The 12,500-nt window shown below is 32.7% G+C and overlaps 1 protein-coding gene across 1 annotated transcript in view; it reads left to right on the forward strand.

The window, feature by feature from the left end:
• The window catches only part of LOC136826998 (uncharacterized), a 160,072-nt gene extending 149,637 nt beyond the window's left edge, over positions 1 to 10,435 (forward strand). Inside the window, exons 3-6 of the mRNA XM_067084651.1 lie at positions 5,536 to 5,768; positions 7,509 to 7,621; positions 8,194 to 8,325; positions 10,076 to 10,435. Coding sequence (XP_066940752.1) covers positions 5,536 to 5,768; positions 7,509 to 7,621; positions 8,194 to 8,325; positions 10,076 to 10,193 — 596 coding nt within the window. The 3' untranslated portion in view covers positions 10,194 to 10,435. The remainder of the gene's footprint in view (positions 1 to 5,535; positions 5,769 to 7,508; positions 7,622 to 8,193; positions 8,326 to 10,075) is intronic.
• Positions 10,436 to 12,500: the final 2,065 nt, after the last annotated feature.

Consider the following 12,500-nt stretch of genomic DNA (forward strand, 5'->3'; position numbering starts at 1 on the left):
ACGATGTCTTAAATGGCTCAAGAGCCATTTGTCCACCCCTAGAATATCAGCGCATTTTATTAAGGGTCATCCCAGTTTCAAAAAGGAGCCAGACCTCTTCAGAAAGGGCACAGGGAACGCGCAACTGAAGACGAGAAAACGGGAGTATTATTATTATTATTATTATTATTATTATTATTATTATTATTATTATTAAAACTGTCGCGCTTCGTCCTTACTAAGACCGCAACATACCCATAGCTGGAAAGAAGGAAAAGAGTAATATACAATAACCTAAATGCGTCAAAAATATTTCACCCCTAATATTTAGAACATAAACAATCGCCCAAACAACGTCAGCAATTCATTTGAAGCCATTTCAATGAAACAAATTATGCGCAAACAAGGCAGGAAGGCGGCAGCGGTTCGTTTGAACAGTCTGAGCAGTGAAATGTGTCTAAATAGTTAGATGCTCCCTAACTGGGACAGGGCCGTTTGCGGTTTGAGGCATCATGGTCGACGAGGACCCACTCGGAGGAGGGGGAGGGAAGGGAGGAAGAGGAGGAGAAGGAGGGTGAGGAGGTGGGAAAGAAGGTGTTGGAGGAGGAGGAGGAGGAGAACGAGGAGGAAGAGGAGGGGGTGGGGAGGGAGAGAAGGGGGTGGAGGGGTGAAGAAGAGGAAGGTGAGGGAGGTGAGGAGGAGGGTGAGGGAGGAGGAGCGTGAGGAGGAGGAGGAGGAGGAGGGGGGGAGGGGAGGGGAGGGAGGGGAGGGGGGAGGAGGGGAAGAGGAAGGGAGGAGGAGGAGGGGAGGAGGAGGAGGAGGAGGGGTGGAGGAGGAAGAGGGGAGTAGGAGGAGGAAGAGGAGGATGAAGAGGAAGGTGAAGCAGGAGGAAGGGTGAGGAGGAGGAGGAGGAGGAGGAGGAGGAGGATGGAGGAGGAGGAGGAGGAGGAGGAGGAAGGGTGAGGCGGGGTTAGGAAAAGGGAGCCGTTGTAGAGGAATACTTCGCGTGACAGAAATACAAGCACCGACAGCTGAAAATACGAGAGTACAAGACAGGAGAGAAGAGAGGGCGGGAGGGAAATGTTTTATGCCAGATTAAGTTCCTTCACAGATAGTTAAGGCTGTTTACGTGTCAGCCTCTCCCGCAACCCCATTCCTCGTTCCCTGTCTCCAGAAGTCTGATATTCCATTTTCTTGTTTCCTTTTGCGTTCCTCTTTGTAGACTTTTTTTTTTTTTTTTGCAGTTTTTCTCATCATTTCGTTTCTCGTTAAAGTCTCCGTCTTGAGTTTTAAGTGACGAGTCACATGCGTATTTACTTCTATAATTTCTCTTTTTAGTTTTTATGGATTCTCAAGCACAGCTTAGATAGATTTTCAAGCATAGTTTTAATTAATTTTCAGGCGTTAAATCTTGACGTTCAATGACATCAACTTCAGTATCAAGAGGATATTCAAACCGTGTTTATTCTGCAATTGAATGTAACCCACTACGCCAATGAGCTAGACTTTGAGTAATCGCTTGACTGTGTTGCAAGCATACAGATTAATTAATACACAACACAGCAATGACATTTCCAGTTCATCTGTTAAGGAAAACTGCTAATTCATAATATATATATATATATATATATATATATATATATATATATATATATATATATATACTGTATATATATATGTATACTGTATATATATATATATATATATATATATATATATATATATATATATATATATATGTATGTAAACAAACAACTATTTGCAACTGCCATCCTCGATGACCCTCACAAGATCCACCTCATAGAAAATAAAAAATAAAAAAGGCCTCTGATTAAAAAAAAATACAGCTATCTGCAACTCTCATCTTAATCATAAAAAAAATAAAAAAGGTTCCTAAATAAAAAAAAATACGACTGAATGCACTGTCATCTGAAATGACCTTCAAACATCCACCTCATAACAAAAAAAATTTTAAAAAAGGCCTCTAATTAAAAAAAATACAACTATCTATTACTGTCCCTTTTTAACTGACTGTCATAACATCCACCTCATCAAAAAAAATTTAAAAATTCTTCTAATTTAAAGAAAAACTGCAGCTATTTGCAACTGTCATATTAACTGATCATCACAACCTCCACCTCATAAAAAATAGAAAAAAAAGGTGTCTAATTTTAAAAAAATTACAACTACCTGCAGCTGTCATCTTAAATGACCTTCACAACATCTGCCTCATAAAAAAAAAAAAAATTACAACTATCTATTACTGTCCTTTTAATTGACTCTCACAACATCCACCTCAAAAAAATTTTTAAAAAGGCTGCTTATTTAATGAAAAAATACATATCAACTGACCATCACAACATCCACCTTATAAAAATAAAAAAATAGACTTCTAATTAAAAAAAAATTACAACCATCTGCAAATGTCATCTTACTTAACCCTTACAACATCCACCCATAATAAACAAATTTTAAAAAGGCTTCTAACTTCGAAAAATAAATTACAACTACCTTAAAATGTCATCTTAACTAACCCTCACAACACCCTTCTCATAACAAAAAAAATTAAAAATAAATAAAAACGGCTTCCGATAAAAAAAAAAATCTGTCATCATACTTGGTACTCTCAACATTTACCTCATAAAAAGGAAAATTCAAATAATCAAGGCCACCGAAAATAAATCTATTTTCGGTGGTCTCGATATAATGCTGTACAAACCGCGGCCCATGAAACTTTAACCACGGCCTGGTGGTAGCCTGTCCTATACCGATGCCAGATGCACGATTATGGCTAACTTTAACCTTAAATCAAATGAAAACTACTCAGGCTAGAAGGCTGCAATTTGGTATGTTTGATGACTGGAGGGTGGTTGATCAACGTACCAATTTGCAGCCCTCTAGCCTCAGTGGTTTTTAAGATCTGAGGGCCGACAGGAAAAAGCCTGCACAATAGTTTTCTTTTATAGAAAACTAAAAAGGCTTCTAACTGAAAAAATAGCAACTGTCTGCAACTGTCATGTTAACTGACCCTGACAACACCTACCTCGTAAAAAAATAAAAATATAAAATGCTTCTAATAAAAAAACCTATCTGAAACTGTCATCTTAAATGACCCTCACAACATCCACCTCATAAAAATAAAAAATAAAATAAAAAAAGGCTTCTATTGCTAGATATAAATATTCCCCAAAGCCCAAGCCATCAGTACGGCGAGGACGTGTCAAAATGCGAGCAATAAAAGAGTAGAAGCCACAAACAAGCTGTTAAATGCGAAACAGCCCCATGAATTTAAACGGCACGTCACTCGTGGGCAGAAATGTGTGGGAAAACCTCAGATGGACTACACCTTATCCTCCTTCTTCTTCTTCTCCGTCTTCTTCTTTATTTTCTTCTTCTTCTTCTTCTTCTTCTTCTTCTTCTTCTTCTTTTTACTCCTCCTCCTCTCCTTCTTCTCCTTCTTCTTCGTCTACTTCTTTCCCTTCTTCTTATTTTCTTTCTCTTCTTCTTCTTTATCTTCTTCGTCTTCTTCTTCTTTTTACTCCTCGTCTTCTTCTTCTTCTTCTCCTTCTCCTTCTTCTTTTCCATCTTATTCTCCTTCTCATTTTTCCTTCTTCTTCATCTTCTCCATCATCGTCTTCTTCTTCTTTGTCTTCTTTTTACCCTTCTTCTTCCTCTCCTTCTTCTTTTCCATGTTATTTCTCTTCTTCTTCTTTTTCTCCTCCTTCTGATTCTCCTCCTCCTATTCTTCTTCTTCTTCCTCTTCTTCTTCTTCTTCTTCTTCTTCTTCTTCTTCTTCTTCTTCTTCTTCTCTTATGGTTTCGGCCCTAGTTGATTGGGAAATTGACTTGATTGACTGGGTTTTTCTCTGTTGTTGCAATGATTGCATCTGTGATAGATTCTGATTGTTTCTGAGCATTCAATAAAAATGAGGGACAAGGATCTTTGAACGCTTTATGTTTATATATATATATATATATATATATATATATATATATATATATATATATATATATATATATATATATATATATTATATTGCGACAGAGAAAGAGCTGGAAATAACTGATACTTTGTTGCTGCAGTCATTGTTCATTATCAACAAGATAATTATTATTATTACTACTACTACTACTACTACTACTACTACTACTACAAACGCATAAACTTTCCCAAGTGATGAGCAATAATATCCTTTACCAGTTTCCCTTAAGAGGATTACCGCCAGACTCCGTCACGAAAGAGTTGTGACGAAAAGTTAAGCCGAGGGATATATGGAAGTAGTTTTTCCATCTTGTACAATGAGCCATTAACGGTCAAGGCCTAAGCCCTTAACCCTTTTCATCCTAGGCGACGGTACTTTTAGTCCCAAAGATTGTACGTTCATTCACGGTCGTTACGGGGTAACGATTGTTGTTTTTATGTAATAGAAACCTACAGTTATATGAATGAATTGTATTAATAAGCAAAAGACAAAACATTACTTTTATTATCAAATCTTACTGTCATTAAGGTGAAATTTATTGTACTAGTCCATTTTATCAATGTTATATTATTATACTTTTTTATCTTCTTTATTCTCGCTTTTCTTTTTTGTAATTATTGACCATCATGAAATACTAAATGGCACCCCATGGTTCCCTGATGGTTTGACCTAGACGATAATGACACAGACCTGTTTTACAAGGTCACGAGGCCACTGACCTAAATGATGACAAGACTGGCCTGCTTACAAGCTCACGAGGCCACTGACCTGTTTACAAGGTCACGAGGCCACTGACCTAAATGATGATAAGACTGGCCTGTTTTACAAGGTCACGAGCCACGAAAGTGGAAATTGTCGAAAATCGGATACGGATATGTCTCTGTCTGTAAATGAAACATATTTCAATAAAAACTTTAGTATTGTCTCACTATCAAATTATGTCACTACAAAGCCATGAAGCATCTTCTCCAGAATAGTGACAACGGAAAGGGTGATGCTTGTTCCATGCAACGCGATTTATTTTTGCACTGAGCTGGGGAAAAGAACATGAAAGATTGATTTGAAATTATTATTAAAAAAACTGGTAAAAATGAAAAATAAAAAGTTCCTTAGAGAATTCTACTGGATTTAACGGGAATTTAAATTGATTTAAAGCAATGGAATATATGAAATGGTGGGGCATATTAATTTTAATTTTGGGTAGATGGATATATATGTATGAGACTGTAAACCGAGATTAAAATGCATAAAATTTATGTTAAGTTTTCTTATTGCATTCTCACACCTGCGCTTCAACTGACCTACCTTGATTTCACATGACCTCTAAATTACAACCGAAAAACTGTTGTCATACGTAATTACTTAATTAACTTTGCATAAACACATACAGCCTCACTTGACTTTTATCATTCTTCACAGCCAAAAAAATAAAAAAGGAAAAGCATTACGACATACTTCAACAGACCTTGCGTGACCTCAGACGCTCCCTAGTTAACAATTTTCCAATTATAACTCCTCAGTGCTTCACTGACCTTATACGACCTCGTTGACACTTTCCTTCTTTCCCTCGGCAGTGCAAAAGTTCCGCTTGGCCTCCGACAACGTCCGCTGGGTCATCGACAACGGCAAGTGCGAGGTGCCCCTGCGACGCTGCGTGCCCCTGTCGAACCTCGGCTCCGGAAGGAAGTTCTTCCCCCGGTGTGCCCTTCTGCACAGGTGCGGAGACGACGCCGGATGCTGCAACTCTCTCGAGCACACCTGTGCTGTGGAGGAGTACGAGAACGTTGACCTCTACTTCTACGTTTATGTGAGTGATGCTGAGTTTGCTATTATTATTATTATTATTATTATTATTATTATATTATTATTATTATTATTATTATGATGATGATGATGATGATGATTGATTATTATTATTATTATTATAAAATTAATACTATCATTATTATTATTTTATTATTATTATTATTTTATATTTTTATTATTATTATTTATTTATTATTATTATTATTATTATTATTATTATTATTATTATTATTATTATTATTATTATTATTACTATTATTGAAAGTTAGAAGGTTTTGAAACCCTGCTCAGTGTCCATAATAAACCATAAATATCTTTAACGGTTAAGTTAAATCAGGAGTCAAACTGCCAACCCATATGGACGTATTTCTACGCTTATGTAAATGATGCTGATTTATTATTATTATTATTATTATTATTATTATTATTATTATTATTATTATTATTATTATTATTATTATTATTATTATTATTATTATTATTATTACTGAAAGTCAGAGGCTTCTCAAAACCTGTCGAGCATCTATAAAAGGCCATAAATATCATTATTGGTTAGGTCATATTAAAAGTCATACATACATACACACATATGGAATAAACATTCAGTTTTATATTGAAGCTGGACTGCCCTAAAATGGAAAATTGCAATATGTGCAAAATTTTCGAAATTGAGATATGCCACCTACTGGGCTCCTGAAACAAAATACAAAAGTTACTGCAGTTTCAGAATGATTCTTCAATGCTTTCCACGAGTATTTAGGGGGTCCCATTTGCAGTAAGTGCAAAATCAGTAGTAAGGAGATGGGAAAACTGCAGTATCTACCATTTTTCTCAATTTTCAATTTTTTGCAAAAAAAAAAAAATATACAAAACCTTATAACTGCGCAGTATATGCAATAAAAGTTTATGCTCAGGAATAACACAAACGATAAACACCGTTCTTGAAAAAGCAATTATTTCGACAACCGTAAAATTTTTAATGATACTTAGCAATTTAGTAATTATCGCCTGGTAATGACAATTTCTGTACATGCCAGACATCTCATGTGTCTTCTTCCCTTGTAATTAGGAAATTCTGTAAAATTGGATTAGTTTCTCACTTTCTTTTAAGTTATTTAATTTAGTTTTTTCTTCCTCTTCCTCCCTTTTTCTCGTTTTCTTCTTATTTTTTTCTTCTCCCATCAGTCCAACGGTGGTATCCAATATATTTTTTTATATCTCAGTTTTAGGACTAAACGAACTTAATTGTTAATTTTTTATTTTTATATTTATATATATATATATATATATATATATATATATATATATATATATATATATATATATATATATGTATAAATGTAAACCTATATTTAGATAATATGCACATTTAAATATATATATATATATATATATATATATATATATATATATATATATATATATATATGTATATATATATATATATATATATATATATATATATATATATATATATATATATAATATATATATATATATATATATGTATGTATAAATGTAAACCTATATTTAGATATATATATATATATATATATATATATATATATATATATATATATATATATATATATATATACATATATTTGTCTTCTAATTATCAGAGTTTCTTATCATCTAATTCTGTCACCAGAATTCTCCCTATCCTTCCGTCCAGTTTCCAACTGCACACACAATATTCAAAGGCTCTTTCATCACAATACCAAAAACCTTCAATTTGCAGGAAGACGCTCGCGCAGGTGTACAGATGATGACATTTGTCAACCACACCAAATGTTCCTGCCAGCCCAAACAGGTGGTAGCTGAGCCAGCCGGAAGACCAGAAACCCCAGTTGCGTAAGTTGCCAGCTGCGTATTTTTGTTTGTTCTTTTTTTTTTCTGTTTGTGTGTGCTTGAGAGAGAGAGAGAGAGAGAGAGAGAGAGAGAGAGAGAGAGAGAGAGAGAGAGAGAGAGTGTGTTATATGTGTGTGTGTATATATATATCATAATACATATATAATACACATACATATATATTATATATATATGCATACATACATATATATACAGAGAGAGAGAGAGAGAGAGAGAGAGAGAGAGAGAGAGAGAGAGAGAGAGGTTAATTTCCTATAGTTGAAAAGGCCAGTGAGATATAATATATATATACATATTTATATATATATATATATATATATATATATATATATATATATATATATATATATATATATATGTTATATATATATTATATATACTGTATATACATATATAATACGCATATACATATATATACACACACACATACATACGTACATACACACACATATACATAGAGACAGACAGACAGACAGACAGAAATAAAGAGAAAGCGAGAGTAAGGACCACGCACCTAACAGCCACCCTCAAAATTTTCCCGTCTCCATTTGCAGGTGCAAGTGCCCCAAGAACTTCACAGCAGTCGTCGCCCCGTCAGGTCAGTGTACCTGTGACTGCGCCGAGGGCAAATCTCCCTGCCGGAAATACAAGAAGGGAAAGAGGTACTTCTCCGGAACAGACATCAAGTAAGTTCGCTGAATAACTTTTCGTGGAATATTTTTTTTTTTTTTTTTTTTTTTTTTGAGTATTTTTGAGTTGGGCCATTTTGGGGACTTGTGTTCTTAAGACCTCTTACTCAACGTAACCAAACCTAAATAAGCATGTAAGACTCAAATTATTATTATTATTATTATTATTATTATTATTATTATTATTATTATTATTATTATTATTATTATTATTATTATTATTAACAGTTTTCTATATTCATATAAGACGAACACAAAACCCCATTCAGTTGAGAGGGTTCATTTGGGGGTTTGTACTCTTAACCTCACTTTACTTAACCTAACCAAACCTAAGTAAGCATGTAAGACTCCCTCATTATTATTGCTGTTGTTATTACTGTTCAAAATTTTTCAACGAACACAGTGCCCCATTCAGTTGCTTAGAAAGACCCCTTGGATTTAAATGCCTAATAAAAAATAAAGACCAAGAAAATTGAAGTATGATAAGAGACCCGTTAAAAAAATCAAAATGAATTAAGACTCTGGCAAAGGCTCCACTGATTCAGTCTTAATAGAAATTTATCAATCTTTAGCACATTTTGTAATATCAACCAAAGGCAAATTTGATATTAGAAACTGGTGAATTTACCCACTGTTAAAATAACTTCGACTTTAACTTGAAGAACACAATTTCGATATTGTCATCTGATACCTGACTCGTTAATATGACAACTGCAAATGCAAAAAGCCACAATAATGTGTATGAGTGATTGTATTTCCAAAATACAAAAGGGGTTAAAAAAAAAGGAGCTTTCGACCTTTTGCATAACGGTCCTCTTCAGTTGGCTAAAGCTCCCCCTTTTTCAACCCTTTTTTTTTGTATTTTGGAAACACAGTCGTTCATATACATTATTGTGGCATTTTACTTATTATTTCCGGTCACATTATAGTGATGCACCAAAGATGACAACTTCATTTTGTTAAAATATGTGACTATCTTTTGCTGGAGAGGAACTGCAACTACTTACTGGTGCAAAAGGAAATAATTTAAGGAAAAATTTTATGACATTAAAAAGCTGACAACTTCGCCCAGGTGTGAAAATCATGATAGATTGATTTTTGAAAAATATTGACAATATTTTTTATTACTGTGTCTGGCATCAAAAAGCTAACAACTTCACCAAGGTTTGAAGATTCTGACAGGTTAATTTTCAAGAAATGTTGACAATGTCTGTTGTTAGAAAATTGTTGATTTTCACGTGAGAAAACTGATGATTTTCATGTGAGAAAACTGATGATTTTCATGTTAGAAAATGAATCATTTTCATGTGAGAAAACTGATGATTTTCATGTGAGAAAAGTGATGAATTTCAAGTTCGAAAATGAATAATTTTCATGTGAGAAAATTTATGATTTTCATGTGAGAAATTGATGATTTTCATTTGGGAAAACGAATAATTTTCATGTGAGAAAATTGATGATTTTCATGTGAGGAAATGAATAATCTTCATGTGAGAAAACCCAGAATTTTCAGGTGAGAAAACTCAAGATTTTCATGTGAGAAAACTGATGATTTTCGCGTGAGAAAACTGATGATTTCCATGTGAGAAAACTGATGATTTCCATGTGAGAAAACTGATGATTTCCATGTTAGAAAATGAATCATTTTCATGTGAGAAAACTGATGATTTCCATATGAGAAAATAAATGATTTTTTTTTTTTATTTCTTTAAAGAAACTGACGAATACCCCATTCCCTTTTACACAGGTGTATCTCATCAGGGGAATGCGCAGAGCCCACCTGTGAGTATGGTCCCTTCATCTTGAGAAAAAGACGGTGCACCAAGAGGAGGGAGAGAGAGCGCTATACCACAACATCTGAGTGAATGCAATAAGGGCGGGAGTCCAGTTGTGAATGCAGTTAAAAACAGTCCTTATGGTGAATGTCTACTTCCTGTGAATTGTTTTCATTTGCGCTGCGTCATAGATAAAAATGTGCCCTTCCGTATGCGGTAAATGTGCTTGCATTCATGGGCATGTGATAGGTGCATATGCATTTGTATGCGTATATGCATGCAAGCACACTTGTCCAGCTATACTGTATGTGTACATACATGCAAAATAAAAATGTGTATGTATTTATTTAATGATTTATAAATATATATGCAGTATGCATCCGTATATGTTTTTACAATACATATATATATATATATATATATATATATATATATATATATATATATATATATATATATATATATATATATATATATATATATATATGTAATGCTTTTAGACAACCTGTAGAAAAAAAGTGGTAATGGAAAATATGTATGATTTATTTCAAACAAACATTAATGTCATTGTCGTAAAACAAACAAACAAACGTAAATATATAAGTTATAGCTTTCTGTGTCAGTTTCTCCATAATACAATAATATTCAGATTCAGAAATAGGTCTACTTATGTTAAAAGATTAAGTACATTTTATTTTTTTCCTGATAAGTATCAATCTCTCTCTCTCTCTCTCTCTCTCTCTCTCTCTCTCTCTCTCTCTCTCTATATATATATATATATATATATATATATATATATATATATATATATATATATATATATATATTTTTATGATCCAGTCTTATGGAGGTCTTTTATGGAACATATTCCAATTAGATCTCTTTTTCTCTCTCTCTCTCAGTCTTATGGAGGTCTTTTGTGGAACATATTCCAATATATTATCCTCTCTATATCTATATATCTCTCTCTCTCTATATATATATATATATATATATATATATATATATATATATATATATACATATATATATATATATATATCATGTTTTTATGATCCAGTCTTATGGAGGTCTTTTGTGGAACATATTACAATTAGATTGTCCTCTCTCTCTCTCTCTCTCTCTCTATCTCTCTCTATATATATATATATATATATATATATATATATATATATATATATATATATATATATCATGTTTATATATATATCAGTTTTATGATCCAGTCTTATGGAGGTCTTTTGTGGAACATATTCCAATTAGATTGTCCTTTCTCTCTCTCTCTCTCTCTCTCTCTCTCTCTCTCTCTCTCTCTCTCTCTCTCTCTCTTCTCATTGTTTCGAGTGAGTTTTATCGACAAACTTAGAACCCCCTGTAGATACTTAACGCCAGAGAATACTTTATGAGAAGAAGCTTCTAGGAATTTTTATCTGCCTGTACGTAATTCATTTTGTTGTTTGCCGTGTGAATGATCTAGGTTAAGTGTACATAGTTTACAAAACAAATAGAAGTAACAATTGCTTGAGTTGTATAAAGAGGCTATGAAAATATTATATAATTTTTTCGCTTTTATTTTTGCTTTCATTATTATGTTTCACTTTCTGTGCAAATAACTTTTTTTTTCATTGGAGGTAATGGTTTGTTTACTAGTGTAAAAAATATGCATTTCTTTTAGCTGTTGAGATTGACCTATTATATACGTATATGAATTATATATATATATATATATATATATATATATATATGTGTGTGTGTGTGTGTGTGTGTGTACGTGATATATATATATATATATATATATATATATATATATATATATATATATATATATATATATATATATATATATATATATATATATATATATATATACATACATATATATCATACATACATATATATATATATATATATATATATATATATATATATATATATATATTTATAGTTATTGTCATTTCACCTAAGCAAGTGCCTTCACAGATCCTATTTCTGTGTTTCTCTTTCACAAGATAGTTTTGTTTACTCTTCGTACAATTATTAAACTAGCTAATCAAAAGCTGAAGCAGTTGTGATGAACTCTTCCAACTACCTAACCTACACCTTTATGATATTCATCTTAATTTTATCTTTTTTGAAATCACCAAGACTCGCGAATAATTAGGCCTACCACGTAATATCTCTTCAAATGTTTGGTCTAACATTTGTTCCTCGTGACTGATAATCCACAAGTGCTTACGTTATCTATTTTCTGAATGATATTCTATGATAAAAGGCTTTTCTGGTAGATATGAGGCATAATAATAAGAGAATTTTCACGTGATTGTAAGATATAAAGGAGTCTGCCTTCAAATTCATTTCCATTTTCTTTGGAACAAGATTTTAAGGGATACTAAAGAT

The sequence above is a fragment of the Macrobrachium rosenbergii genome, chromosome 41 (assembly GCF_040412425.1).
Source record: "Macrobrachium rosenbergii isolate ZJJX-2024 chromosome 41, ASM4041242v1, whole genome shotgun sequence".
NCBI lineage: Eukaryota > Metazoa > Arthropoda > Malacostraca > Decapoda > Palaemonidae > Macrobrachium > Macrobrachium rosenbergii.